This window comes from Pleurodeles waltl, chromosome 6, assembly GCF_031143425.1.
Source record: "Pleurodeles waltl isolate 20211129_DDA chromosome 6, aPleWal1.hap1.20221129, whole genome shotgun sequence".
NCBI classification, from domain to species: domain Eukaryota; kingdom Metazoa; phylum Chordata; class Amphibia; order Caudata; family Salamandridae; genus Pleurodeles; species Pleurodeles waltl.
Genome location: NC_090445.1, coordinates 1,431,903,301 through 1,431,931,223, shown reverse-complemented (window position 1 = coordinate 1,431,931,223; position 27,923 = coordinate 1,431,903,301). Strand labels below are relative to the sequence as shown.

The window sequence follows — 27,923 nt, the reverse complement described above, 5'->3', positions numbered from 1 at the left end:
CTGTGTGCCTCGCAAAACTGTATGTACCTCTAAGGCATGTGCGCCTAGAAGTCTGTATGCGTGTATGCTAGCCTCCCGGGGTTGGGGTGTACCTTCCAAAGTGCTGTGTACCTCTCAGAGCTGTTTGAAAAGAGCTGGAGTCCTCTGAAAGTTGGGTTTCTCCCAGACTCCTAGGATGTATCCCAACGGCAATGTGCACCAGCAGGATTAGAATAGCGGGGTGCCCCCCCCCCCCCCCCCCCCCCCCCCCCCGCGTGTACAGCTGTGTGCGTCCCAGAAAGTCTATCTCCCAGTGTCTTGTGCCACACACGCTGTTCAGCTAAAAGTGTGAGACTCGCAGCGCTGCGCACTACCCTGGGCTGCCCCGCCCACTGAAGAAGTGTGCCCCCTCCCACTCCCCCATTCCCTGGCAGACGGTGCAGCGGCCTCCCCGCAGCAGCACTGTAATAGAGGAAGGATGTAATAACATGCCAGCGGTGATAAATCAGGCGGCCCCTCCCCCAGAGGAAGGTCTTCGGAGCCCGGCTCGGCCCCTCACTCAGAGCACAGCTACCCTGCTAGAGATCACAACGTGCACCAGTGGCCACCATGGACGCGCGAGCCTTGGCCCTGCTGAGCCTGCTGCTGGCCGCTGTCTGCCTCTCAGAAGGTGAGTCCCGGCGCGGCGCAGCTGCCAGCCTGCCCTTGGGCACACCCAGCTCAACAAATTACCCAGGAGAGGGGATTTAGGCGCGCCTTCATGTGGGTTTGCGCACTTTTCTTTTTTACCAAGTCGCGCTCTAGAGGGGAGCGGTGTAATGTTTTTTCTGTTTCTTTTTGCAACTTTCACTGATCTCGCAGCTGGGGGGCATTTGTCGGTATTTTCTAGAAATGCGCTCTTAGTCACTGCCTTTTTACAGCAATTGTAGCCCAGAAATGTAACTTAAGCGCAGCCAGCAGAGGCGAGATCTTGGAAACTGTACACGGGGAAACGGGCGAAAATTGCCATTTCCTCTTCATTCAACTAGTTGGGAAACACAAGGGAAGATTTCAGCCATCTGCAGCGCGTTGATCTCAAAGGAGAAATAGAAGGAAACATGCAGTTTTAGAGAAGGGATGGAATTTGCGAGGAAGTAAGAAAAAAATATTTCTCCACCAAACCTGGCATGTGGTGTTAGTATCGTTTTCTTACTGCGATCACCAGGTGGATATGTTTATTTAGAACCTGCTTCAAATAATATAAAAGTTACTCAGTGAAAAGGGCTCTACTTACAGGCAATCAGAGAAGCATCATGTATGAAAATGCCTCAGCTAAATATGCCCTCTGTAAAATATACAGTATTTTAGTACTCGGCTGAAAAGTGTATTACTTTGCGGCGCGATCGATTAACATGCACTGTATTGTGGTTCGCCTCGGTAAAAGTACTTTTTGTGGTAGTCCGCTGGAAAATATTTTGCGCTGTGGCACTCTGGTGTGAGGTATGCCGCATGGCGGTATTATTGTGTAAAAAATACCACCTTTGGTTAATCCGGGGTAGAGCTCTGGGGGTAAACACTGGGCTACTGTGAGTTCTTGCCCAGTGACTCACCTGTGACACAGTTTGCAGGAAGGGGCACTCTCCGGACACTAACTTGAGCAGTGCACATTAATGCAGCATTTTCATCAACGTTGCACTGCACGTGTATCCTAACACAAGTCATTAATACTGTGCACTGGCTGCAGTGTGGCACATTCACTGTAACTCTGCATCTAAACCAGCGCTGGCTGGTTTTAACACTGCACTCCGGCTATAATACTGCACACTGGCTGTGGCACTGCATTCGGGCTGTATGTACCAAGGCAGACTTATTGTAGCACTGCACGCTGATTGTAGCCCTGCACGTAGAACAACAATGTCTGCCGACTTTAACAGGGCACACTGACTGTAGCGATGCTTACTAGTAGCACAGCTGCACACTGCCTTTGGACTTGTGCATCGACTGTAGCATTGTATATTGGTTGTAGCACTGCACGCTGTACCGCATTAAAAGTATTTGTAAACGGTAACTGGAGCACTGCATTTCGCCCGCTGCACTGCAAACTGCCTGCGCCATAGATCAACAGTGCGCGCTGTCACCGTTCGCTGTTGGTGACACTGCTCACTGCTTGTGGTACTGTTCACTGTGTTTTATACTGCCCACTGGCTGTGCACTGCACGTTCGCCTCAGCAAGTGCCTTTTCATAGAACTGCAAAGTGACCGGTCCTGTGCCTAACAGTATAGACTGATTACCACTGCACAGTTCCAGTGGCACTGCATTCTTTGCAGATCACGTTCACTAGAAGTTCACAAGGTCTGTTTAGTTGCACACTGAATGCATGATATTTTACAGAGATTTGTGTAACTTTACATTTCCATCGCTAACCGTACCACTTCGTGATCTATGCACCACTGCACAGTGACAGGATGGATCACGCTCGGCAGTGCTACTTGTGCTCTCATTGTAATACTGCACATACCACGTAACACCACACATTACGATTAGCACTGCGCAGTGGCGTTAGTATTTTGCATCGTTGTTTGTGCACCAACGCGCTGTGTTTAGCAGTGTGCACCGATTTTAGCACAGCGCAGTGACTTCAGCAGCAGCACTGCACACTGAATGTAACACTGCAAAATAGCTGTTGGACTATTGCGTGAATGCAGCAGTGCATAGTATCCCTGATTGCACGAAGACTCGAGGGCTGCACATAGATTGTAACACTGCAGTGTCTGCTGCACTGAGTGGCTGCTGCATTGCACGAAGATCCAAGGACTGCACAATGACTGTAAACCTACATAGACTGAAGCACTGCAGGCCGTGGCGTTGCACACCGAACACTGCTGCTGCGGGATCCGCCGTCCTGCTCTGAGCCCGGGCCCTGTGCATAGAACAGGCTGGAAAGAAACATTTAGAAGAAGCCAAATGTCTGTATTTTTTCAGAAAGCATTTCTGGCCACAGAGCCGAAAACCTGAACCTAATTTCTGGGTAATTAGAAACAGTGCAGAGCCGGGCCCGTTCACAGTGTCCCGAAGAACTTCGGGAACAAAACCCGAGCACCGGGTGCCGGGGTAGAGCGCTGCGAGTCCCGGGGTGGGGGAAGTGAGTGTCTCGGGAGACAGTGCAGCAAGGCCGAGGTAGAGTGAAAGTGTCATGATGGAGAGTGGAGCTTTTACGAGAGAGTGCAGTAACGCCTGTGGGTCTCAGTGGAGTGAGTGTAGCAGAGCCTGAGAGAATGAGGGCTGCAGTGAGGAGCGCTATGAAACGTGTGAGGGTGCTATAGGGTCCAGGTGAGAATGACGGACGCCGGGGACAGTGCAGAAGGGATGGGGGAGTGTGAAGGTCCTGATGGAGTGCGCCTTGAGTGGTGGTGGTGGGGAGGGGAGTGAGGAAGGGCTATGGAGGGAGATCATGGGGTACCCGGGAAGAGCGGACGGCGGAGGAGAGTGGAAGGATCCAGGCCGGAGTGAACGCTCCCAGGGGAAAGTGCGGAGTGGGTGAGAGGTCCCTGGAGAGTGCTGTAGGACTGCGGGGAGAATAAAGTCGGGCCAGGGATAGAGTCATTCAGAGGCTAGCTGGAGTCAAGTAGGACAAGGTTGGAAGGGCCCCGGGACCACTGCAGATAGAATTCAGGGAGAGAGATGTCTTTAAAGTTTGTTTGAATTTTGTCGCGTTTGCAACGCGTTCAGAGACATGGGTAAAATGTCAGGATATGTCTTCTAACAATTTGCTGCTCGTACTTTTAACAGGGCGATTGTGTTTTTTATTTCTCTGACTCCAAGGTGGAAAGGTTTAAAGATTTCCTAAAGAGAATTGCGGGAGCGATCAAAATTTAAATGACTGTTAACAAAACTTGCACATATTTCAAAATGTATCAGTAGCAAGGATAGCATAAATAAGGGACCATTTTAACTTTATAGTGTCATGGGATCAAAGATTCTAATAGGAACAAAACATATCAAGACACTTTGGCCCATATTTATACTTTTTAGTGCTGCATTTGCATCATTTTTGACACAAAAGCGGCACAAACTTACAAAATGCAATGATATTTTGTAAGTTTGCGCTGCTTTTGCATCAAAAAATGACCCGTCAAAAAATGATGAAAATGTGGCGCTAAAAAAGTATAAATATGGGCCTTTATTTGGTGCTGCACAAATAATAAAGGTTCGCTAAAAACAACAATCACAAATGGTGTGGCGGAGTGGAACAGAGAGGGACAATTTGTCTCCTCTAGTTGTAGGACTAGATACTGAATTTTGGTGCAAAAAGGAAATGCTAGGTTCTCTGAGGTGGGATTTCCCTTAATGGAAGAGGTGGTCTCATATTTTTTGTGTCATGCTTCATCATTGACCACCTCCCCCTGTTGATTTTTCTAGGGAGGTCGTGTGGTGTTGAGATGTCCCTCTCTCTCCACCACTTGTGGGATGTAAATGTTCACTGGAACCTGTCTTATCAGTAAACTTGTATCTATGCACAATTTTTTGTGCATATTTTAGTCTAAAATGTGCTGTTGGTAAATGACAGTGGCTATTCACAATACTTTAGTAATATCTTTGCCACAGTGCCCTAAAATACACCACCAGCTACATTCTACACCATTCCCAATGGTTATTTGCTACACTTATTCTTTGTATGGGACTTTTATTTTTTTCAATCCCTATGACTTCACTCATGTAACATTGATGGCAGCACCACCACTCTAGAAATTGATCCAGCACACCTGGCAACAAGGTGCATTTCCTTTGCTCCCCAGCATCAAGGCTTGAAATGGCAAATTAGGGGTGTGGGTACACTTTGCCAGAATCTCTGCGTGCTTCCGAGAAGTGCCAGTACTCTCCAATTAAAAGTATCGTACTTCTGCTGAGAAGTACTTCCTCCCCTCTCACATTAAAAAAAAGTTCTGGTACTCAGTAGCTGACAGTACCCGCCCACACTGCCCAGCATCCGAACCCCAGCCCTCCGATCGGGGACTGTCGTTTGATCTAAGGATTAGGCGCATGCCACGTGGTCCTCCTTGCACCACCGAGGCAAGATCTTGCCCCATTACAGGGAGTGATCCCCCACCACACCCCGCAGGTCCTTGGAGGGAATCGCACCACCGATGTGTTGTGCTCAGACGTTTCAGTCTGAGAAGATAGTTCTGATCGAGTGAATCACAGAAACAATGTCTACACATCCACTGCGTTTACGTCTTCACAAGGGGGGCTGTTTTACCGCATGATGTGTTCAGCGTCGATTCAGTGCACACGTGTAATGGTCTCAGGCAGATGACTGAGCATTCATTCTGACCTACCACTGGTGGAGTGACCTGTTTATAAATCCCACGTGGATGCACGATATTGGGGGCGTGGCACTGTGCAGGTGTGCGGAGCAGGCTCCAAGCAGAAGCACCCCCACCCGCTCCGCCATCCGCATCTGCTGCTGGGCACTCCTCCCCCCTATCCTCCACCCCTCCAGCTCTGCCCTCTTGCTCCCTGCTGTAACGATCCTCGCACACCTGGGGGAGGTCACCTCCATCTCAGGGTGAAGATTTAAATCTCCCGCCTGCAGCAGGAGCCTGAAACCTGAGAGGGTGGGGGTGCATTTATTTACGCCGCCTTTGTCCGGTCATCTAATTGATGCTGGTAATTCCTCGCTCATCTCCATGAGAAAGGCCAGACAAAACCCAAAATATCATTAGCATTGGGGGCTAAGGAGGCCATCGGGTCCCTGCGGGGTGGAGCATGGGGGAGGGGACCCTGAATAGGGGGGCTGCAGACAGATTGGGATCAAGCCACAGACAAGGTCGCCCCCACCCAAAGCACAGCTTTACTTTCAGAAGCAAACATGGCAAAGTGCCCCTTTCTACCAGGTCGCAGTCACCCACTCCAAAGGGTATAGAGTCCCTCCCTTCCACACTGTACAGCGCCTCCATTTCCACAGTGCCTCCAATCCACAGCACACAACCTCTCTCAATTCCCCACTGACTGCATAGCGCCTACTTCCAAAATGCCACTCTGCCAAAGTCACCACCCCCACGTGTCAGTGGGTACGTGCCTCCCGTTCCAGAAAGCCCGTATGTCCAACCTCGGCCATAGTGCTTTCAGATCTAGTGTCTCTCTGCCACAGGGGGCGCGCCCTTGGGCTAGTGCTTCGAACCCTAGCGCTTCCTGGGCTGGTGTCTCCACCCCACAGGGCACAGTGGCTCTCCATCTGCTAGACAGGAATTTCTGTTCACCAGGGCACGTTGCCTCCGACAAACTGACCCCAACCCCACAGAACGAGCGAGCGGGCTCTGCTCTGAGGTGCGCAGTCGCGATACCGAGGATGTTCACGCTCAGGTCTGCCGGGGAGAGATAGGGATCTATATGTGCAACCCCACCCCTCCCTATTAGGTGTATGCCGCCCATACGCTGCTTATTCTGCACGAGATTCACTGACTATTGTCGTCCTAGCTCCAGGGCTCATCAAAGGGAATCAAGGTAAAAATTGCTCGACCACTACCAATGATAATGTTAATACATAATAAAGAGACTTTTGCATTCGCCCCTCTTGTTGAATTGTTGACAAGAAAATTCGCCAACCTGTGCTCTTTCTTTTACGAGTCAAAATTCAATTTAAAGGGTAGTGGAATTACATGGTACCCACACCACGTGTGGCTTGTATATGGTTTGAGGCAAACAACCTGCCAGTGTCCGGCTGGAATGGCTATTTTTTAACGATCTAGTCTAGTGTCTCCCATTAAATATCATAAGGACTTTAAGTTAAAATGAAAGCTCATTAAAAACGCCTTCTTGTGCACTGTTTGTGAAACACGGGGCTGGAGAGCTCGGGCCCGTGTGTTATTGATACCGTGTGATAAACACAATGCCGTCCCGGAACCTGACGTTTGTTACAACAAACGCGCGACCGGGCCCGGAGAGGGGCAGGGTGGGCACAGGGGGCCGAGACGGTGGGTTCCCTGTGCTATTTCCACACACGGGCCACGCGGCTTTCTGTCAGGAGCCGCAGGTCCCGTTCCCGCCTTCAGGCCCTTGTCTGTGCAGAACTTCTGACTGAAGGCACAGTCGACGCCTTTCACTTCACCTCGACGTGTGTAGCTCTGTTTCAGGCAACTCTGTCCGTTTAATTAAATTAAACCTATGCCCAAGGCACTCACTACTTGTGTGACTATATTGGTTCCTGGGTGTTTGTGTAAATGTAATGTTGACTAACATCGGTTCAACGTATGGTTATCGCATGCCCTTCTCACAGATCTATGTTACCATTTTGAAATATGTGACCTAATTCGCACACTTTTATTAACATAGTTGGCACGAAATGCATAATACATAACTAAACGGAATATTTTCCTAAAACGTTAGCGTGCCCTTCAGACCTGCTAGTGTGACACATTAACATGAGTAATCAAGCGAACAGTCTGTGCCTTGGCACAGGTCACGCCAGACGCACACAATTAACATATAAGAATGAAGAAAATATGTATGCAGACATATTCCAGTATATTTCCTACCGTGTTTAGACCCCGGTAGTGCTGTCTAATCGTTTTTTGCACCACTTAAAATTGAAACAAAACATATTGCATTCACCGTATTTGCAAATTAGATTTCTTCTGTGTTATTTTCTTGTGTATTTTTAAAGACGTCATATAGCGAAGACCGGGATGGAAGGGGTTAACTTTTTGCAGTAAGGTAAATTTACCAATTACAGAAAGATCGAAATGATTAGTCTACGGTCAGGCTTCGGTTGCCCTTGCTCATTGCGAGCTCGTGTCCCCTTTTGCCACATACATTCACTATAGCAAGTGACCAGCATTATAAACCACGTTCTGCTTTTACTCCTATTTACAGAAATTAAATCAAACGCACCGCTTTCCAAACCCCCAGAAACACCCTGCTCGCCGTTGTCAAATCTCATTGCATGCAGAAATGTAGAAAGTGATTTGAAATAGAAGCGTGTCCTTTGCTTTGTTTTGAGACGCCTCTCCGTGCAGGCCGTGTTAGCGGGGTGATGGCCGGCTCTGCGTGTGAGAAATGCTCCCTTCCCACAACAATATGATCCTTTTGGTTTGGGTGGTGTTCGAATGGGGGCGCGGGATCCATTAGGGGTGGGAACCAGCTGCCAAACCTGGAAAGTCACTCTAAATCCAAAATGCTAAATTCAAATGAATGCACGGCCAATTTCCAGTACTCTCCCTGGAATTAAATAATTTAATACAAACAAGTCTTGAGCAAAAAGGGACACATTTTTTTTTTTTTTTTTTTTTTTTAAATCTTTATTACGGCCAATTTGGCCATAAAAGATGTACACAAAAAACACACATATGAACATGTAAAACCATCAAGGAAAAGTAAACAGGAAACACATCAGATAAAAGACCATACAATTAAAATAAAAACTTAAAGTTAGATAGGAGCCTGCAACTTTAAAATACGGGTACGAATATGCCAGACATTGGTAAGGAATTTGGCTAGTGCAAACACAATTGGACCTGAAACATCAGTTTTTAAAATTCTGTATACCGGGAGGTACTCCCTAAAACCAAGTGGTAGGAGCCAATATTTCCTGGCGGCCTTGTAAGTTGGACAAAACAAGACCACATGCAGATCGCTTTCCTCTGCTCCCACACATGTCGGACATAGCTTGGTAGATGGCAGTGTTGACCAGGAGCAGGTGTAAGATCGCAGAGGCAATGTGCCATATCTCCATTGGAGAAATAGCTTCATGGCCAGCACAGGAGACATAGCATCCAGAACCCTCTCCAAGCGGTATGAGTCCTTGCTTTGCGCGAATACAGATGTTAATGACCCCTCGTTCTTGCAGTCTAGGGCCATAGCTAATTTCTGCTCGTGGTAAGCACTGACCAAAGCTCTTCGTGGGATCCTTAGTGAGGCGTTAGCTGGATCCGACCACAGGTCAGGGAGGCCCAATCCCATACAGGACTTTTTTATATATTTTATCCACGGGATCTGTAGAGCTTTAGGGTGGGTTAAAAACTCCCTCAGTTCCGCCCTATAAGAAGAGAGTTCTTCGGTGCTCCATAGCCTTCGCCAGAAGACTATGGGTCTGAGACCTAATTCATCTGCTATTGGTCTCAGACCCAGATCCATCCTCAGGGGGAGGAGCGGAGTACTGGACGGGAGTGCTACTATCTGTCTAATGAAGTTGTTCTCAGTTATAGACAAACTGCAGGAAGCTGTGTGACCCCACAGTTCCGCCCCGTACATCAGAGCTCCTCTAGCCTGTGCCTTGTATATCTGGATAAGCGGCCCCAGCGGTCGATATGTGGAGCTTCTCATCAACCGAGCAATGCCGCCAGTGGTCTGCACTAATTTAAGATTAACCCTAGTCTGGTGAGTTCCCCAGGACATGGTTTCATTCAACGTTACACCTAGATATTCAAAGGTGGAGACTCTCTCTAAACGTGAAGCTCCCAGTAAGGGGTTCAGGCGTGATCTTGGGGTTGGGTTCATAACCATAAACTTGGTTTTGTTAGCATTGATTTCTAACCCCCTATCTGTGCAAAAAGCCACAAAAGAATCAAGGATCCTCTGTATCCCCATGGGGGTTTTGGACAGCAGCAGGGTGTCATCTGCAAACATGATTGCAGGCACCCTGCTGCCATTCAATTTTGGGGCATCAGTGTATTCAGTTCCATTGAGATGGGCGATTACCCCGTTGACGAAGAGGCAGAACAGGGTCGGTGCCAATACACAGCCCTGTCTAACCCCCCTGTCAACGGGGAATCTGTCCGTTAATTCCCCGCATTTCCCGCACCTGACCCGGGCATAGTTATTATGGTGCAATCTCTTTAAAATGATCAGGATGTCTGGGGGGACCCCCATCTCAGCCAGAACACTCCAGAGTTTCCCTCTGGGCACGAGGTCGAACGCAGCCCTCAGGTCCACAAATATAGTGTATAAACTACCCCCTTCCAATATTGCTGCCCTCCAATAGATAACGTTCAGACGAAAAACCTGGTCCACCGTAGAAACTCCCTTTCTAAATCCCGCCTGATACGGACTGAGGGCACCCGTTTCTTCCACCCAGTCCTGAAGCCGATTCAGCAGTATCCTGCCAAACAGCTTCTGTGACACGTCAATTAGACTGATTGGTCTGTAGTTGGCTGGGAGCAGGGGCGAGCCCTTTTTAAATATAGGAACCACCTCTGCCCCCAGCCAAGTACTCGGAATTTCCATGCCACACAAAACTCCATTAAACACTGCAGCCAGATAGGGGGCCCAAACACCGGGCTCCTGCTTGAACAGGTCCCCGGGCAGGCCGTCCAATCCTGGCGCCTTTCCAGCTTTAAGTCCCATTAGTGCTACCTTCACCTCCCCCACTGTTATCAAATCCCCGCCATACTCTACCAGTCCAGTACCAAAATCAATCTTAGTTTCTCCCTGCTCGGAACTGTAGAGAGACTGGAAGTGTGCCTGCCACACCCCTGCTGCAATATTTGGTTCTATTGCCGAATGGAGGTTCCCCGACCCCCCGTTTACTACTCTCCAAAACATTCGGTGGTCTCTTGTTGCGAGGGAAGTGGTAAGCTCCTCCCACTGGTTCTCCTCCCATTCGGTTTTAGCATGGATGACCAGTTTTTTATAAGCCCGTCTACTTTCTCGCAGCTTCTCTCTATCTGTTCCCTCCTTGATGCATCTGAGGAGTTCTCCCTTTGCCTTCCTGCAGACTGCATTGTACCATAAGGAGTTATGTTGTTGGATCCTCTTCTGATTCTGGACCCTGGTAAAAAGCTCAGAGGCCGCTCCCTTTATAAGGTCCTCATGAGCCTGATATAATTTCTCATGGTGGAATATATTGCCCACATCGTTGGCTAGCTCTCCCACTTTTTCCAAAATGGGGATTAAACCTGCGTAGAGCTTCGAAAGTTTCACTTGGCTCGTAGCTAGTTTATCCCACCTGATTCTTCTCCTGTTATTGTCTAATAGTAGTTCAGGTTTGGACTCCCCCATGGTTGTTATGGAGGCCTTTGGCCCAGGATGGCTAAGATCGAGTTCAAGGGCGTTATGGTCACTATCCAGTCTCTCCACCACCCTAAAGTCCAGGATAGAAGACCAGTTCACTATCTGTACAAGAGCATAGTCCAAGCGGGACTCTCTTCCCACTCTGTTGTACGTGGTTTTGCTTGGTACATCAGACTTAATACGTCCATTGCAGGCTCTAATTCCATGCTTTAGGGTGAGAGCAGTAATCTGCAAAGCCACAGGCGTCCATGCCTTTGGGGAAGGTGCTACAACAGAGGGTACTGACCACCTGAACTCTTCTTCCATGGGAAATCCCTCTACGAGACCGACCAACGGCTCGAAATGGGAATTTAAATCCCCTCCCACTATATAAGGGATATCTCTTGGCATTTCCGCTAAATATACTGAGAGCTCCTCTATAGTGGGGGATTCACGCGAAGCTCCCACTGGCCTGGAGTAAATATTTATCAGGGCAAGTTTCGCTAGGTTCGGCCAGGCTAATAAAACCACTAGGATATCATCTGATGGCACCTGTAGGCGTGAAGCCTGACATCCTAAGTGGGAAGCCACCCAAGTTGTGAGTCCACCAGAGGGGCGGCCTTTACCCTCCCACCTAGCCGAGATGGAAAATGACTCGTAACCTTGATGATTGTAATCTTCCCTTGCCCAAGTCTCTTGGAACATGCAAACATCCCCGGACTCAATGTAAGTTATCCAATCTTGGGTGCCCAGTTTGCTGGCTAAACCAGCCACATTCCACCAAATTAGTCTCATGTGCGCTGGAGAAGCCACAGAACAGATTGCAGGGATGGAGTGGGGGGAAGAGCCAGTACCAAAGCCAGAAACTACACCAATTACTCTAACAGGGTCATTTTCAGAAGTGGGTTCAGCCGGATCAGGCAGTTTACTGGGACCATTATCCGAGGTCACAGGATTTGAGTTCGGGTTTGGGGGCAGTCAGTCCACACCATCCAGACCATTCAGACAGTTAAAACGATTGTGGTCCAAAAAGGGAGTCTCCGAAGGTCGATAAACTGGACGTGGAGCATATCCCCTATGTCTAGATCTTCGTTCCACCCTTGTCCAGTTACCTTGTGACAAGTCATGGTGCAAGCGAATGGGAGGGAAAAAGAAAGAAACTGGCAAAGTCTGTATGGTAGAATCCAGTGATCTATTTGACCCAGCACAAATGTATAGTACTGTTCCAGGGTCTCGAAAAGACACAATGATACAGTCCCCTGCTATTGATTTCCCCGACTTCCCCAACCATGGTACCCTTCTTACCATAATGATCTCATTGTTGAGGTGAGCTGGAAGAGGTCTGTTCCAATTCAACCATTTAATGGTTTTCCTCTTGAGTGAGTGATAGTTCTCATTTTCACCCAATTCTAGAGAGGGAACACCAGCCAACACCACCATGAGGCTATTAGCCTCTGGTGGTAAGTCGGGTCCTCGTGGTCTAGGGGCAGGCTTACCAGGGAGTATACGTTGGAGTGCTGGGCCATCTGTTTCTGATGGTAGGATGTTAGAGTTAGTAGGTAAAATTGGAACTGGGATAGCCATAGGGGGCTGTAAAAGAGGGGCGGCAGTGGTGCCCAAGGGAGGCCCCATGTGGATCGGTGGGTTTTGTATGTTGGGGAAGGTTCCTATTGGTAGATTGGACTCAGTGGTTCTACTCTGTTTGTTGTCCAAAATTTTCAGGGTGGTTAAAGTTGCCTCCAGAGTGGTCAGCCTGAATTCTATTTTCTGCAAGCTCTCGCTAATGGGCAACAAGAGTGATCTAATTAAGGATTCAATGCTCCCCAAAGAGCTACCGGGAAGTAATGTGTTAAGTGGGCTCTTCCCTTTGTCGCTAATGGAAGCAGTGGTAATAATATTAGTACCCTTGGGGGGAGTAACCTTCTGCACATTAACTAAAGGCTTGTCCAACATAGGTACGGACTTGAGTGACTTTCCAAAATCAGAGTGGGGGATCTTTTTCTTCCCCTGACCACCCCTCATCTTCCTTCTGCGTTTATTTGGTGGTAGGTCATACACCTCTGCCACCACAGTTTGCTTTAGCTTATTAATCTTGATTTTGGCTCTGGTGTGTGTTTGGGTGAATAAGTCAACTGCCGAACTACTGGCAACTAATAGTGGAGTGGTGTCCGTAGTTTGTTTGGGAGGTGGGCCAGAAATGGGAGAACTATCCCGGAGTAATAGGGGAACGTCTTCTTGGGATGAAAGATCCGGGCTGCCATTGAGGGAACCTTCCTCTTGGGAGATAGGATAGGGAGTTATGTCACTGAGGGGCCTATTTTTCATGTGTTCAATCGAGCGACGACGCTCTGTCCTACGCATCTCCAGAGAGGTTTCGATTCCCCCATCACCCTTTACCGATTTAAAGTAATTGTCCAGAGTCCCAGTGTTGGCTCCCCCCTCCTTCGCTGCTGTTCCACCTAGGGCTGATGATGGCATACCCAGAACCTTTTTCGCATACCAAGTAGGATCAAGGAAATGCAGGTGAAAGAGAGTGGGCCCAGCCCAGCCTCCTGCGTGCCCTGACGGCCACAGACGGTCCCGCCCTTGTCCCGGGCTTATCCCCGGGCGCTCCCGCGACGCGGAAGTAGCTGTTTGAATTTATAAGAGAAAAGTTAAGCTATGAGTGGGGAGAGCGGCCAGGTGACAGGAGGCGCGGGTTAACAGGACTGCTGGGAGACGTAGTCCTGTCCCGACACTCGCAGCCCTGCACTCGCCCAGTCCCTCACTGAAACTGTCCGTAGGTTTTGCACAAGCGGATCCCACGTCGCAGCGGGACCCGCGAAGCGGGTTCCGCAAGAAGTAGAGGAGAGTCCAAAGGCAAACCAGCAGCAAACAGCAAGTCCGACGGTATCCCACAGGACACATTACTCTAGTACATTATCGAAATTGCTTCAATCCCACATTGACAACAGTCCCAATGACCCTTTCTGGTACTTTAGTATGAAGAGACTTTGACTGAAGGCAGGAATTCAACTTAAGGCCAAGGGACAAGATATAGATCATATTTTCAGGAAAACTACTGACAGATATACATAATTTCTGTTTGGGTCCATTGTACATACATTTTTATATTTATACATCATGAACATTTGGTATGGATCCAGCTCTCTTGAACCAACACTGTTTTCTACTGGATAAAAGTGAGCTTTGTGAAAGGAACGCATTGGGCTCTTTGTGCTTGATTAGAAGATTAAAACGTCTCCATATAGATATTGCTCAATTCGTAGTAGGTTCAAAAATTGTAATTCGCTTGTGTCAGCATGTATTGGAATTACAACTCACAAATCACATCGATACTGTAAAGCCAATGATTCGTAGATTTAATTGAATGGGAAGCTCACAAAGTTGATACAATGTATTATGGGCCAATAATAATGCCATTCAAGGGCTCTGCAGACACTGCAGACATTTTCAGAATATTTGGCCTGTGCCTTGAGGTTTGTTATATCAAACTATTTCATCTCATTTGCTACCATATTGAAAATATTTCAGTACCTGCATCATTTAGAACAACCCAAGTGTATGTGTTGCTGAGGGCAGGAGGAACAGCTTTCTTTGGGCTTTTTCTCTCACCAAGATTTTTAAATGATGCTAAATAATTAATTATACAGTACATATTCACAATATATTGGGAAAATATGTAGGGCACTAGAGAAACTTTCCAGCACTTGAGGTTCTGGCACAGTTACCCTGAGCATTATTTATCTTCAGCAGCAAATCATATGTGTGCGATTATCATTCACAATTGTATTAGGTGGCACTTAGGCAGATCTCATTCACAGTTTTTTGTGTTGCTAAAAGTCAAAACAACGATCTGAAAGCGTTTCCAAATTTGTAGTTCATTAGCATGACATTGAAATCAGTCACACTTTATACATTGTGCAACATCGTGCAACATGTTGAAATTTGAAAGAGTACATCTACACCCTGAAAACAATAAATGTGTCACATTTCATCGAGTTTGGGAAACTTCAACTACAGTTGGGATATACAATTATAAATAATTTAAATAATCAAGGTAGATCAAGGGGTCTTTCATATTTTACATTTCACTTTTTATTTATCTACAAATATGTCATATTCAAGTGATAAAGGAGAGTACATTGAGCAGATTCCACGGAAATGAAATACTGTAGGATCTTTTAAGATCCACGATTCACAACTTTAGCTGAAAAAAATTTCCGAAATTAAGTTCAGTTTCAGTGATTCATCAACCTGTAAAAAGCTCTCACAATAATAGCATGGTTACAAATCTTGTTCCTCCAGATGTTCATTCGCGAGATTTTTGAATCTCTCCAGTTTCTCAGTATTTATAAGTTTGCCACCCCAAAAGAATGTCATCAAACTTTCAGCACTTAATTTTCAGTATCTTTATCAGGCATTGTAATTTTGGCCGAGATAATAATCTGATAAAACAAAACACTAATCTCCCACCAAAAACCTTCCAGTTCTGAACATGTCTCAAAAGTGTGCACTAAAACTCCAGTTGAATTAGAAACGTCTAATTCATGTTAGATAATCCTGTCCAAATACAGAAAATGCAGTGAAATTAATGACCTTTCCTTGGACTACTTCACAATAATATAAAAGGTAGCATTTTCAACCAATGATTTCAGTCTTCTTATTGCCAAATTAGTCTAACACATGTCAATGGTATTTGTATCACTAACATTTCTTTGACCAACTAAAATCCTGTACAAGGCAGAAGTCGAAAAATAACTGTAGAGGACAGTAAATGGGGCAATCCTTCAACTCCCACCATTTTCTGCCACTGTGTTGCCTAAGAGTGACTAACGTAAGTTACTTAATTTAAGTGGTAATATTGTCCCATTAACAAAAGTGGGCGGCATTCTTTTACTTCATGTTAATGGGTGACAACACCACTCCCTTCCAAAAATAAATGGTTATCTAACCCAATACAGTTTCTTCCTGTCAACCTGAAAAAAGCAGCACTATAAACCAGTTTGAGTTTTGACCACATTTTTGTCATAAAATTACCAAGAATAGCACAAAAGGAATCAGGATCTCACTTGCAGGCCAGACCCTAGAGTGGCTATATTTTTATTAACAGCTAGGGCTACCACAAATACGGTTTTCGATATCGATATGATATTTGACACACTTTTTTGGAGTGAAAATGCATTAAGTGAACAACTCCAGTAAGATTAGTGCACTCTGTCAAACTGGGGTAAAAATCCACTTATGGTGGTAGTTCACTAGCCTGCAGAAAAATAGAATGTTCCTTTTACAACAGGCATACACCCTTTTTGGGCAAACCAAACAACAGTGCAAATGCACGAGTGGACATTTCACGAAGTCAGAACCAAGCCTTCTTTTTTTGTGATTATTACTCTGGCATATGTGCCCTAATTATTGCATATTCCAAGCATACTTGTTTACTAGGTACGAGCTCACATGGAATGCTCAAATTAAAACTGATAAGTACGTTTCAAGCGTGAGCTACTATGAAATAGTTCGGTAACAAGTAGAATGTAATTACATGAAGCCACTTTGCTGGAATGTGGTGCACACGGGGTATGCCATGGAACTGCTAAGCATGCCCCATTCCAAGAAGATTGCATTATTAGTGCCAAACCGAGTGGCAGCCATGCCTTAATTTGTGTATTTATGCTTGATTTTATTAGGTGTATGTTATAAAACACAGGCCTGGCCCAAGAGTGCAGCAAAGCACTTAATATGGCATTTCGAAGAGAGGTTCTTGATTACAGAGAGCTTTCACGGTCCTTTGCATAGATGATTAAACGCAGACACTCCATTAGAGCTGCAAGTTTGTCCATTGGTTGGGTATGGCATGATTAATGGGAAGGGTTTCATATTTGCACTCAAGTATGCATAGGGAGACACTTTGGTCGGAAAATCGGAAATTCAGCCTCGAATTTTTGCTCCAGTGACTTCCATAAAACGTTTGACTTTTCTGGATTTCTTCTGTGTGAAGCGAAAATATTCAAATGTTTTCACTGTTTATCTTCATAGAGATAATATGATTACCTGTGGACCGCACCCCCCCTCCCCCACCCCATCAGATGGAATGACCAGGTTTTTGGCCTCCCTTTTTCACTGTTGAAAAGCAGGAACTTCTGGCTTCACAGTGAAGCATAACATTCTTATCATATGCCTGGAATTAAATATGAAAAGCCTATACTTAACTATACACTTACCTTATCGATATTTTGGTTACTCGATTTTTGCGCATTATACTACAGTAGCACGGTATTCTGGGGAGGATATTCTGTCATAAACCCGCTGTCCTCTCAGTGCGACAAACAAATAATATTACTGGTGGATTTTCCATAGTACAGATTCGATCTCAGGGCTAAATGTCCACAGGTCCAAATTCTCTGATTTAGCAGTCACAATTCAAAAGTTTCAGTCACAAAAAAGCTTGTAAATGAGGTCCTCTGTGTCTGTAAAAGCAAACCACCACAATGGAAGCACAAAGACTTGGTTATTTGAAATGGAGAGAGGGATGTGGGTAGTAAAAACGTCTCTCTTTCCTCTTGGCGCAGGGGTGCAGCTTCCAGCGGTGCAGCAGGTGCAGTGACGTCGGAGCCCGAGGGCTGAGGGTCCCACTGAACTGTGATTATTGCTGCATTTTATAATTCAAAAAGCAGCCAAGGGGGGCAATTTCCTTCCTTGCACTAGGGCCATGAAACACTGCTATGTTAGTGTCTCATTGTTCGAACGCTGCAGTAGGTGACTGCGAGTCACGTCAGTTGGTACACTTCCCACTTCCTTCATTATAGATGACCCCATGGAGTGAGCTTTCTCCAGCCTAAACCTTCATTCAATGTCTAGTAGCAAAGAGGCTTTTTTATGCTCAACCCAGTGAGCAAGTTGCCTTAGAATCCTGCTGCAAGCATTTCTGAAAGCCAGGGCTGCCGAACACCTAGGCTGTCTAGTCTTCCTGCCTTGTACTTCTTTCCCTTTGTACCCTATAAATCCTGTCTCTGTATCTCACTCTGGTGGGTTCTTTTTCATCTTAGCTTTCCCCTCTTTGTCTCTTTTTTCCTATCTTACTCTTCTTCCTGCTTTCTCCTTTTACTGCATTTCTTTTTACTGTTCTGATGATAACCGTGGAGTGCTGTACACAGTGACTAATTTGTAAAACAATAAGTGCCAGGGCCCTCCTCAGGAGGACAAGGCAGCTTGCACCACCCATTGCCCCTACCAGTGCTGCCAGTGACAGTATCAAGACAACTACTAACCATCACACTCCTTCAAGTGTGACAATTCAGTCTATTCCAGTCCTCCAAAGATATAAGAATGGCTTTGGTTGCAGGTATTAGTACTTTGTAATGTATATTGCATTACTTAATAACTGCTGTTGTGCTCATACCCAAATTTGGCCGACAGAGCCACAGTAACAGACTGTCACATTAAGTGCTGGTGCCGAGCACCGGAAACCAATGGCTCAAATTAAGCACTGCTTGAACTCAAAAAATGAGTTCCTTACTCAGCATTTGCACACATTAGAACCCGGATGCCACCAGTTGGCTCCAGCCCAACACCCGCCACTTGTAAACCGACAAAGACTGTCTGTCTTGCATTGGGCCAATTTTATTTACAAAATTGGCATTAAAGACACACAGTAAATTTTTAATAAAAAAGCACACCATAAAATTTTTATCATGTCGATCAAAATTCAATAAGGTCATAAAATCTTGCTAACACCCAGACATCTAAGGGATCCTCCCGCGTCCCGAACTTTCGTTGGACCACACAGGTGAACCGTACCTCACCTGTATCCATTGGGGGGTGGTTCCCCGTACCTCACATCCCTTGTCCTCATCCTCCGGGTTCTGCCCCCTCCCCACAGCACCAATCCATCATGGAGGTGTAACGGGGTGGCCAGGAGTGGGAGCCCCATGCCCACCCCAGTGATCTGGGCTCCCTAATCCCCAAGCTGGTGTGTACATCTGTCGGTTAGTTCAGGACTGCAGGATTCTACCTTCGGTGTTATCCAGGGGGCCCTGCCTTGGGGACCTCTCTGTTGCTTATGGTGAATTTAGTATCTCCTCTCCCGCCAACCTCTAATCGTAAAGCTAGGGGATGGGAGGGTGGGTTACGCCGCATCCAAGAAAGGCTGAGGCCTTCTCTGGGGAGCACTTAAGTACCCCCCCATCGAATGCGGCGCAGGCGGCCGGACCCAGAAATGGCACGTCCCACTGTGGGACTTCCAAAATCATGCCCTTCCACCCTCACACCTCGCGAGGCAAGAGGGTGGAAGTGTAATGGCCAGCCAACGCATGACCACCGCGCACGACCCTGTCCACGGTGACCCCGAGCTCTAAGCCCCACGCTCCCCCACTTGGGGGGGGGGGCACTCTACCATAGTCACTACTCAAGGGGAAGGGACTAAGCCAAAGCTGGTACTTCCTCTCCCTGCCTCCCTTTCCCTTGTGGCTGGCTGAAGACACCCCCTAGTGACCTCTTGGAGTCCCTGCCTTTTATTGAAGAAGGTAGATAGCTAGAGAATAGGCCTCTTTGTAATTCTTCACACAGTGTGAGATGTCATACCTTCCAGCTCACATGACCTGACCCTGTGTGACAAGCTATAAGCTCCTGATGAAGAGTAGATATCACACGGTGTACAGAGTAGGTTTTCATCTCGTTATTGGAGTTTGTGCTCAGCAGACGTCCATTGCATGTTTAAAATAATCTCTAGGACATCAGAAGCCTTCTGTTTGTTTTAAAACTGTGCTTGGCACAAATCCCTGCCCCTCCTCCCACACAGTGGAAAGTTTTTTACAATTTGTCAGGTCTAAAACGCTACAACTGTTGCTTAATTGGCCGCATGTGGTGAAACCGAAGCCTAATAATAAAAGTCTAAAAAAACTTTAATTACTGAAAAGGAAAACTTACAAAGAATGTATATCAGCGCACACTATAGAAAAGGTAAGATATTTATTGAAGTCAATATGAGAATATTGGACATAGTTACTCACCCTGCTCACTCACACATCAATTACCTCCTCCAACAATTAAGGTATATCTCTCTACCGGTCAGCGCTCTGAAGTTACCAAAAGGAGACATTTACCACTGTACAAAACTCAAAATTAATAAGTCAATGATAAATAGATTTATATATAAGCTTAAGTCACCAAACCAGCGAAACGTTGCCCATTCAAATCAGCATAAAAGTTGAACTACAAAAACCTTTTGATACTTATTTCGCAAATACCTTCAGTAAACATGACAACGCCAGTGGTATCACATGTGGCTTTACCAGGGGCATCATCAATAAGTGACCTCATCAGCAAAGGCACCACTGATGCTGCATCAGCTGCTTATGGTGGGTGAAAAGTATCTAGGGCTGTAGACTGCTGACTGCGCGAGACTTCGTACCCTTGTCTACTTTATGAAAATTCAGATAAGTCTGATATGTTAATTCAATTGTTCGCGTTTATGACATCTGAAATTAAAAATTCTGTACGAAAACTACAAATTAAATTCAAGGTTACCATGACATTTCACTACAACTACGCCTCTGCAATAATAAGCATACTTTGGGGGATTTCGTGCTAGTTTTCTAACTCAAAAGTACTGAAGTTATGTGATAACTCCTTACAAGTAATTAGACACCACTTTCTATAAACATTTACAGCGAATGTGCAGGTTGCAGTAAATATTTTCGTTGAAAATCCGAGAACAACATGTACAACAGAGCGCCAGCGGCTGTTGTTCACAGTGCTCATGTTATTTTCACTATTTATTAGTGTGAAATGCATCCTCGCATCTACACATTTTGGGCTAAAATATAGCATTTGCATTTCATGTATTTGTAGTTTTCCATCATTTTCCAAAATTCGGTGCAATTACGCAAAAGCAAGTGACATGAATTTCACTCACCCTCTAACTAAAATATTGCAAAATATGAAAGCTATTTCAAGTATCAGTGTGAAAGATTCAAGTTTGAGAGACCAGTGTCCCTATGAACATATTGCTGAACCCCAGAAAGCCCACACTTTTGAAAATTATGCAAGTTATCAATCTTCAGTAACTATGAATCACTATTTTCAAAACCAAAAAGCATAATAGAGTGTTAATAATCCTCTTAATGAATCTACATCCATAAGATCAAAAGGAGGAAGATGGTTGAGATATCATACTACTTCTGTCTGTCCTAAACAGATACCTCACCAACTGGCTAAATCAAGGCGGTTAAAAAAAAGTTATTGTGAGCAGTGCTTTCGTACAGCTGTCTCTGGATGCCGAGGAGGAGAGGAGCAAAAGAGACATTAATAGATGCACCAGTTCATACAGTAGAACCGAGTGTCACACAATATTGACTCGCTTCACACGGTCTCCTGGTGCAGACAATATCACTTGGGGTTCACAAAGTGAGCTGGAAACCCCCTGCAGAGAGCTTGTTTGGAGCCTTTGTGTACAGAACGTCCATCAAGGGTTTTACAAGCTCCCCAGTACTTCCGCAACAGCCTCAGAAGCCTTTGTTACTTTTTTGGTGAACTTAGGGTATGGTCATCCCAGGCAGTGCTAGGATCCGGAGGCCTCCAGACAGCCCACACTCCCCCCACCAGCTATACCCAGACCGACAATCTTATTCGTTGGAAGAGGTTTTTAATAACATACCTTTTTTATCTTTATAGCATAAAGTCATAAATCATTTATAAAGAATTTTACACAAATATTTACAAGTCATGAGAATTAGTGACCATAAATCTTTTCTGACAGGATCCCTTCCTGTCCTGAACCACCATTGGACCACACAAGTGACCCATATCTCACCTGGTACATGCCCAGGTACTTGCCCAGGTACATCTCCTGCAAATGGTGTTATGGGTTCTCGAGAGCTGAGCTCTCTTCTGGTTTAAGGTCCAAAAAGTTGAGACTCCACTCCACGGTAGTGGAGGAATTAAAACAGGTCTATTAAGAACAACATTTTGGGGGGCTGTGAAGGTTTGTCCATGAGCATGCTTACTTAATGCGATGTTTCCCGGAGGTGGGTGGGGGATCGAGGGGTGTTGCTCACCATGATTCTACATTAAATTGATAATGGATCGTGCATTGTTGGTTTATGTAAGTGTGTTTTAATATAATGCTTTGTCTGAAGCATTTGTTGAGTTTCACCGCTAAAGTTGCCTGTCTTGGGCGCTATTTGATTGTACTAGACGTGACATCTTGCGGGAAGCTCCCACCCCTCCATGAAAGGAGAGGGAAAGAGGCCAAAATGAGAGGAGAGAAGGGAAAGGGTCACGGTAAAACAGGGGGAGGCGAGGGCAAGGCTGTTGAACAGACATTTACAAACAGTGGAAAATTGTGTTCTTTGAGGTAATTGAAGTATTTTTTCTGGCAAAACTATCCCGTAAGATGAGGCCAATAATGTGTTACTGAGCTACAGCGAGAGGACAAGAGAGAGCTGGTGAAGAAGGGACTAAACAGATTATTGGGGATAGCAGAAAAGAGGGAGCTCTGAACCTTACAGGGCAGAGGGAGAGGGGGGTTGGGAGCTGAGTGTAGAGAGAACGAGGGAGAAAGATGAGAGGGCTGGACAGCTGAGGGTTCAGTGGAGATGTAATGGGTAGACGTGTTTCACTCTCTCAATGTGTGGGTGAAATAGGGAAGACGAGGACTCGAGAGCTGAGAAAAGGCGAAAGAGGAGGCGGAAGGCAGAGAAGCACAGCCCCGAAAAGGGAAGTGAGGGGGTTCAGGAAGGAACAATCTGCATAAAGAAACGCCGAAGTGAAGAGGAGCAGAATAAGGGTAAATCTGCCAAAAGAGAGAAACTGAGTTGAGTGCGGGAGGAGAGAAAGGAGGGCAGAGGAATATGAAGTCAAAGTGTGCATGATTATATGTCAGGAAAATAAACTTGAGGGGAAGGTTAACAAACGGCCAGCTAAAAATAAGGGAGAAACCATGTTAGGGGGTAGTAACAGAACAGAGAAATCTGCAACGAAAAACCTAGAACGGAAATAGGGATGGCGTTACAAAGCCAGAACCGTGAGAGCAAGAGAGAAAAAGAGGTAGGCGAAACACAAAAGGACAGAATTGGAAAGAGAAAGGAGCCGATTTATTGAGATAAGGATTAGAGAACACCAGTACTGGGGCAGGTCAGGAAGGCACAAAGAAAACTGAGAAAAGAAAAATGCCTGATTTTCAGCCACGTGACCGTGGACAGGCCCATTTGACTCTAAATGTTAATTGTAAACTAATTGAAGTTAAATACTTATTTCTCCAGTTATAACATCCATTTACTTTTTTTGACATGCAGTGCAATGATTTGCGTTCTGTCTCAAGAACCCCCTCTTGCGCGCCTTCGCAGTGTGTCCAAAGAGATGCACCCGAGGGGGTAACGACAAACCCGCCGACCCCTCCACTCCTCTTTTTCCCGCACTGTCGGGCAGAGAACTCTCCTCCGGAGAGGTTAAGGACTCGGAGGTACAGAGAGCTCCAAGGATAAGGCAGGGTTTCACATCGGGAACATCCTCTGCTTACAAACTGAACCTGATCCCCTGCCCAGAAACAGGCCACGTGACCACCACAATTCATCCGCGAGGACAGCCAGCGGATTCCCCTCACTGCTGCAGCGCGGGGAGGGCCCCCGTGGCATGTCTCTTAGAGACCTCAGTGGGTCTCGTGTTTCTGCACGGGCATAAATAAGAAGACTCCATGCAATAAAACCTGTCAGCCGTTTCCTGTCACTGTGGCGAGGTCCTGTCTCAGTGTGTAGGTGGAAACTATCAGAGCACGTGACTATGCGTGTCAGAGGTGTCCTTGTATGAAGGGCACCTTTGTATCAAAGGTATACATGGCTGTGTCTGTCTTCTTAGCAGATGAACTTGTACACCGGGGGAGAAGGGTTAGGGGGTGCGGGGTCTGTAAATCAGAGATGCCTTTTTCTGGTGGTCTGGTGGTGCTACCCCGAGTGTCTGTATTAGAAGCCTCCATGGCAGAGCCTGCCTTTCTGTCAGGGGTGTGTGGGAGATGCTCCATGTGTGACTGCAATGTCCTGAGGGAGGGGCCGTGACCTCTGCTGCACGAGACTCAGAACAGAAAAGCTGAAATCAGCCTGGGGTTACTTATACCGTGTTCCAGAGGGCACCTGGCTTGGCAGTTTGTGCGTGGTGTTTTCTACTAGAGCAGGCCAAGACTAATAGAACCCGGAGACCACCAGAAGGCCCTCAGCCCGACAAACTTATTTGTTGGAAGAAGTTTTTTAGTACAAATTTTTGTCTTGATATTTTATCACACATATCTAAACCATAAATCACTTCAAATAAACTTCAGTCATATTTACAAAACATAAATCATATTCATAAGATGTAATCTGTAACCATAAATCATTTTCTTAAGACAGGAAGATCCCTTCCTGTCTTGAACCACCATTGGACCACACAAGTGAACCGTACTTCACCAGTATCCCTGGGGGGGCGGCTGCCCTGACTTCACCATTCCTTGCTCACACGCTCAGGGTTCTGCCCCCCGCCAAACACCAATCTGCCAAGGGGTGTAACGGGGCAGCCAGGAGCGGGAGCCCCATGGCCCCCCCAGTGATCTGGGCTCCCTACCCCTTAATCTGGTGTGTACATCCGCAGGTTGGCTCAGGACTTGAGGATCCTATCTCTGGTGTTATCCCGGGGCCCCAGCCTTGAGGACCCCTCTGTTGCTTTTGGTTACTTTAAGACCTCACTTTCCGCTAATACCTTCTTCACAACCTAAATTAAGGTGAGGGTGGGTGGGACAACGACGAACCGTGCCGATTCTCCAGCCGCCACGACACAAGAAGACCGAGCCTTCCTGGGGTGGCGCTTATGTAGCCCCCCACCGGCACGCAGCGGCTGGAACTGGATCGGCGGCCGTCGCAGCTGCAACGTTCTCATTCTTTTTGGACTTCCGCCCCCACACCTCGCGAGGCGTGGGGGCGGAAGTACTATGTCAGCCCCACACACAACTAGTGCGAAAGGGTTTGGGCCATGGCAACCCAGTTTCCTAAGAGGCCGCACCCCCCCATTTTGGGGGGCGCTTTTCCCCTAGAACCCGGAGACCACCAGCAGGCCCTCACCCGACACCGGCTATACGCAGACCGACAAACTTATTTGTTGGAAGAAGTTTTTTATTACGAATTTTTGTCTTGATATTTTATCACACATATCTAAACCATAAATCACTTCAAATAAACTTCAGTCATATTTACAAAACATAAATCATATTCATAAGATGTAATGTGTATCCATAAATCATTTTCTTGTGACAGTATCCCTTCCTGTCCTGAACCACCACTGGACCACGCAAGTGAACCGTATTTCACCACTATCTTAGGAGGGGCTGCTGGCCTGACTTCACCGTTCCTTGCTTACATGCTCAGGGTTCTCCCCCCCTCCAAACACCAATCTGCCAAGGGGTGTAACGGGGCGGCCAGGAGCGGGAGCCCCATGCCCCCCCCCCAGCGATCTGGGCTCCCTACACCTTAATCTGGTGTGTACATCCACAGTTTGGCTCAGGACTTCAGGATCCTATCTCTGGTGTTATCCCAGGGCCCCAGCCTTGGGGACCCCTCTGTTGCTTCTGGTTACTTTAATACCTCACTTTCTGCCACGAGGGCGACCAGGGTCCCAATGGTCCTTCGCCCTCCCCACCCGCAAACAAGCTGCGAGAGAAAAACCACATGTCGGAAATAAACTGGTCAGTACCTGCATCTGACAAGTGCACCATATCCTTGTGGAACATGCCGGGACCCTTTAAAAGTTTATGCGGAATGTTCGATAATCGCTCCGGGCCCAGGCATAATCTGGCCATTTCTGCATTGAGTGTACGCACAGAGACATTGATTGTTCGTGATTTAATTCCTGGGCCCCACTTGCGGCGAGGCACCATGTGAGACCAAGCAATGGCCGCATTCGGGTATTGTTTTGATAACTTCGTGATTTCCAGAAAGATTGTTTCTCTCAGTTCCTTGCGGCCCAAGCGCACCAAATCATTGCCTCCTAGGTGAATAATGATGAGATCCGGGAACTGGAGTCCCTCGAATCTTCTAGCCAATGCGACGAGCTGTTGAAGCTGTGCGATTAACATTCCGCCAACCCCGCACCATCGGAAAGCCACGTCTTGGCTTGCCGCCGGATTCGGCTCACAGAGCTGTTGCACCTTGTAGGCCGCCCGTCGAACAAACAAATGCCCCAAGACCCATACCACATGTGGCACCTTTGAACTGAAATGAAAGGAAAATTGAATGAGGAGACCACACTTAAGCAACCATCGTAAAGAAGAAGTACTGATCAGACCAATTCAGGCCTGATGAAACGCTTATAACAATTAGATGACCAGCGACCAATGGACTTCACCTCGGCTACTGGCAGCCCTGCGCCGGTTGCTAACGTAGCTGCACCAATCCAGAATGAATGGGGGGAGTATCCCAGCGGGTCAACCCCTACTCCCCTAAGCGACGCTTTGAAGACCTCTGAGAACTGGTAGCGAGATAGACATTCCCCGTTAGCATGAATAAAAAAGGCAGTAGACCCCGCAGGAGGACGGGCTAACAGATACGCTCTCACTAGACACACAGGGCAGAGGGGGGACCCGTTTGCCACCCTGAGTGTGATGCCCCATGGCCCCCCTAGTGATCTGGGCTCCCTACCCCATAATCTGGTGTGTACATCCGCAGGTTGGCTCAGGACTTCAGGATCCTAATCTCTGGTGTTAGCCTTGGGGACCCCTCTGTTGCTTTTGGTTACTTTAATACCTCACTTTCCGCTAATACCTTCTTCACAACCTAAATTAAGGTGAGGGTGGGTGGGACAACGACGAACCGTGCCAATTCTCCAGCCGCCACGACACAAGAAGGCCGAGCCTTCCTGGTAGGGCACTTATGTAGTCCCCCACCGGCGTGTAGTGGCTGGAACTGGATCGGCGGCCGTCGCAGCCGCAACATTCTCATTCTTTTTGGACTTCCGCCCCCGCACCTTGAGAGGCGTGGGGGCGGAAGTACTAGGCCAGCCCCAATCACAACTAGTGCGAAGAGGTTTGAGCCTCGGTGGCCCCGTTTCCCCATTTCCGCGCCCCCCCCTTCATGGGGGGCGCTTTTCCCTTTTTATATACCTAGAGCTGGCATTGCCTCAGAGAGTGCCCTGGGCGAAACCATTTTTGGCACCCCTTCTATTTCATCTCTTTAACTGTGTGTTGAAAAAAATGGGAGGGGTGATGTGAAATGAGAGGGCAAGAGAAAGGAGAGCTGATAAGCAGTCAAATTACAGACAAGGACACCAGCAGCATCCAGAAACACTGAAGCCACTTCGGAAGAAGACTGTTTTCAGGCTGGTCCTCCACTCCTCAAATGGTCCGCGCCCTGGGCATGGGCCAAGTTCACACCAACTGAAGTCTGGCCCTGGACAAACTGGTGGACAAAAAAGAGCAATGTACTGGAAGAATGTGGCTCAAATAATTACCAGTGGCTAGGATTAATTCAAGCATTGCACCCATCTAATTTTTTTTCTGCATCAGGCTTCAATCTTAATCCTGGCTAATTGCCTAAGAGCTAATTATTCCTATATATATAACTATATAGAATTTGATGAGACTACAAAATGTCAGTTAGCGTTGACTATGTTTGACAAAACCACCGGTTTTGATTTAAACAATTCTTCAAAGGACTGAAACACCAAAGCGAGTTTTTGTGAAATTCCTTTAACTCAGATCTTGAAATACATAAAGTGAAAGAAAAGTGTACTGTCCTGTGAAGAGCAATCAACTATTGAACTTTTGCACGTTCATACAGTACAACCAAGAAAGGCAAACAATCGAAAACCGACTATGCAGAACAGGTTTCTCATGTTCAAGCGTTCAGGTCCACTGTCTGACAGACAGCAGCTGTTACTGACTCAAAAATGTTTTGTCGGTGGGGCAGGCACTTCCTAAGCAGTGGTTATGAGATAGTTCCCTTTTGTATGTGTTTATTTGCTC

General features: G+C 46.8%; 1 protein-coding gene across 1 annotated transcript in view; it reads left to right on the top strand.

The window, feature by feature from the left end:
* The first annotated feature begins 411 nt into the window (after nucleotides 1-411).
* CXCL12 (C-X-C motif chemokine ligand 12) overlaps nucleotides 412-27,923 on the top strand; it is a 99,567-nt gene continuing 72,055 nt past the window's right edge. The window contains exon 1 of the mRNA XM_069240810.1: nucleotides 412-649. Coding sequence (XP_069096911.1) covers nucleotides 589-649 — 61 coding nt within the window. The 5' untranslated portion in view covers nucleotides 412-588. The remainder of the gene's footprint in view (nucleotides 650-27,923) is intronic.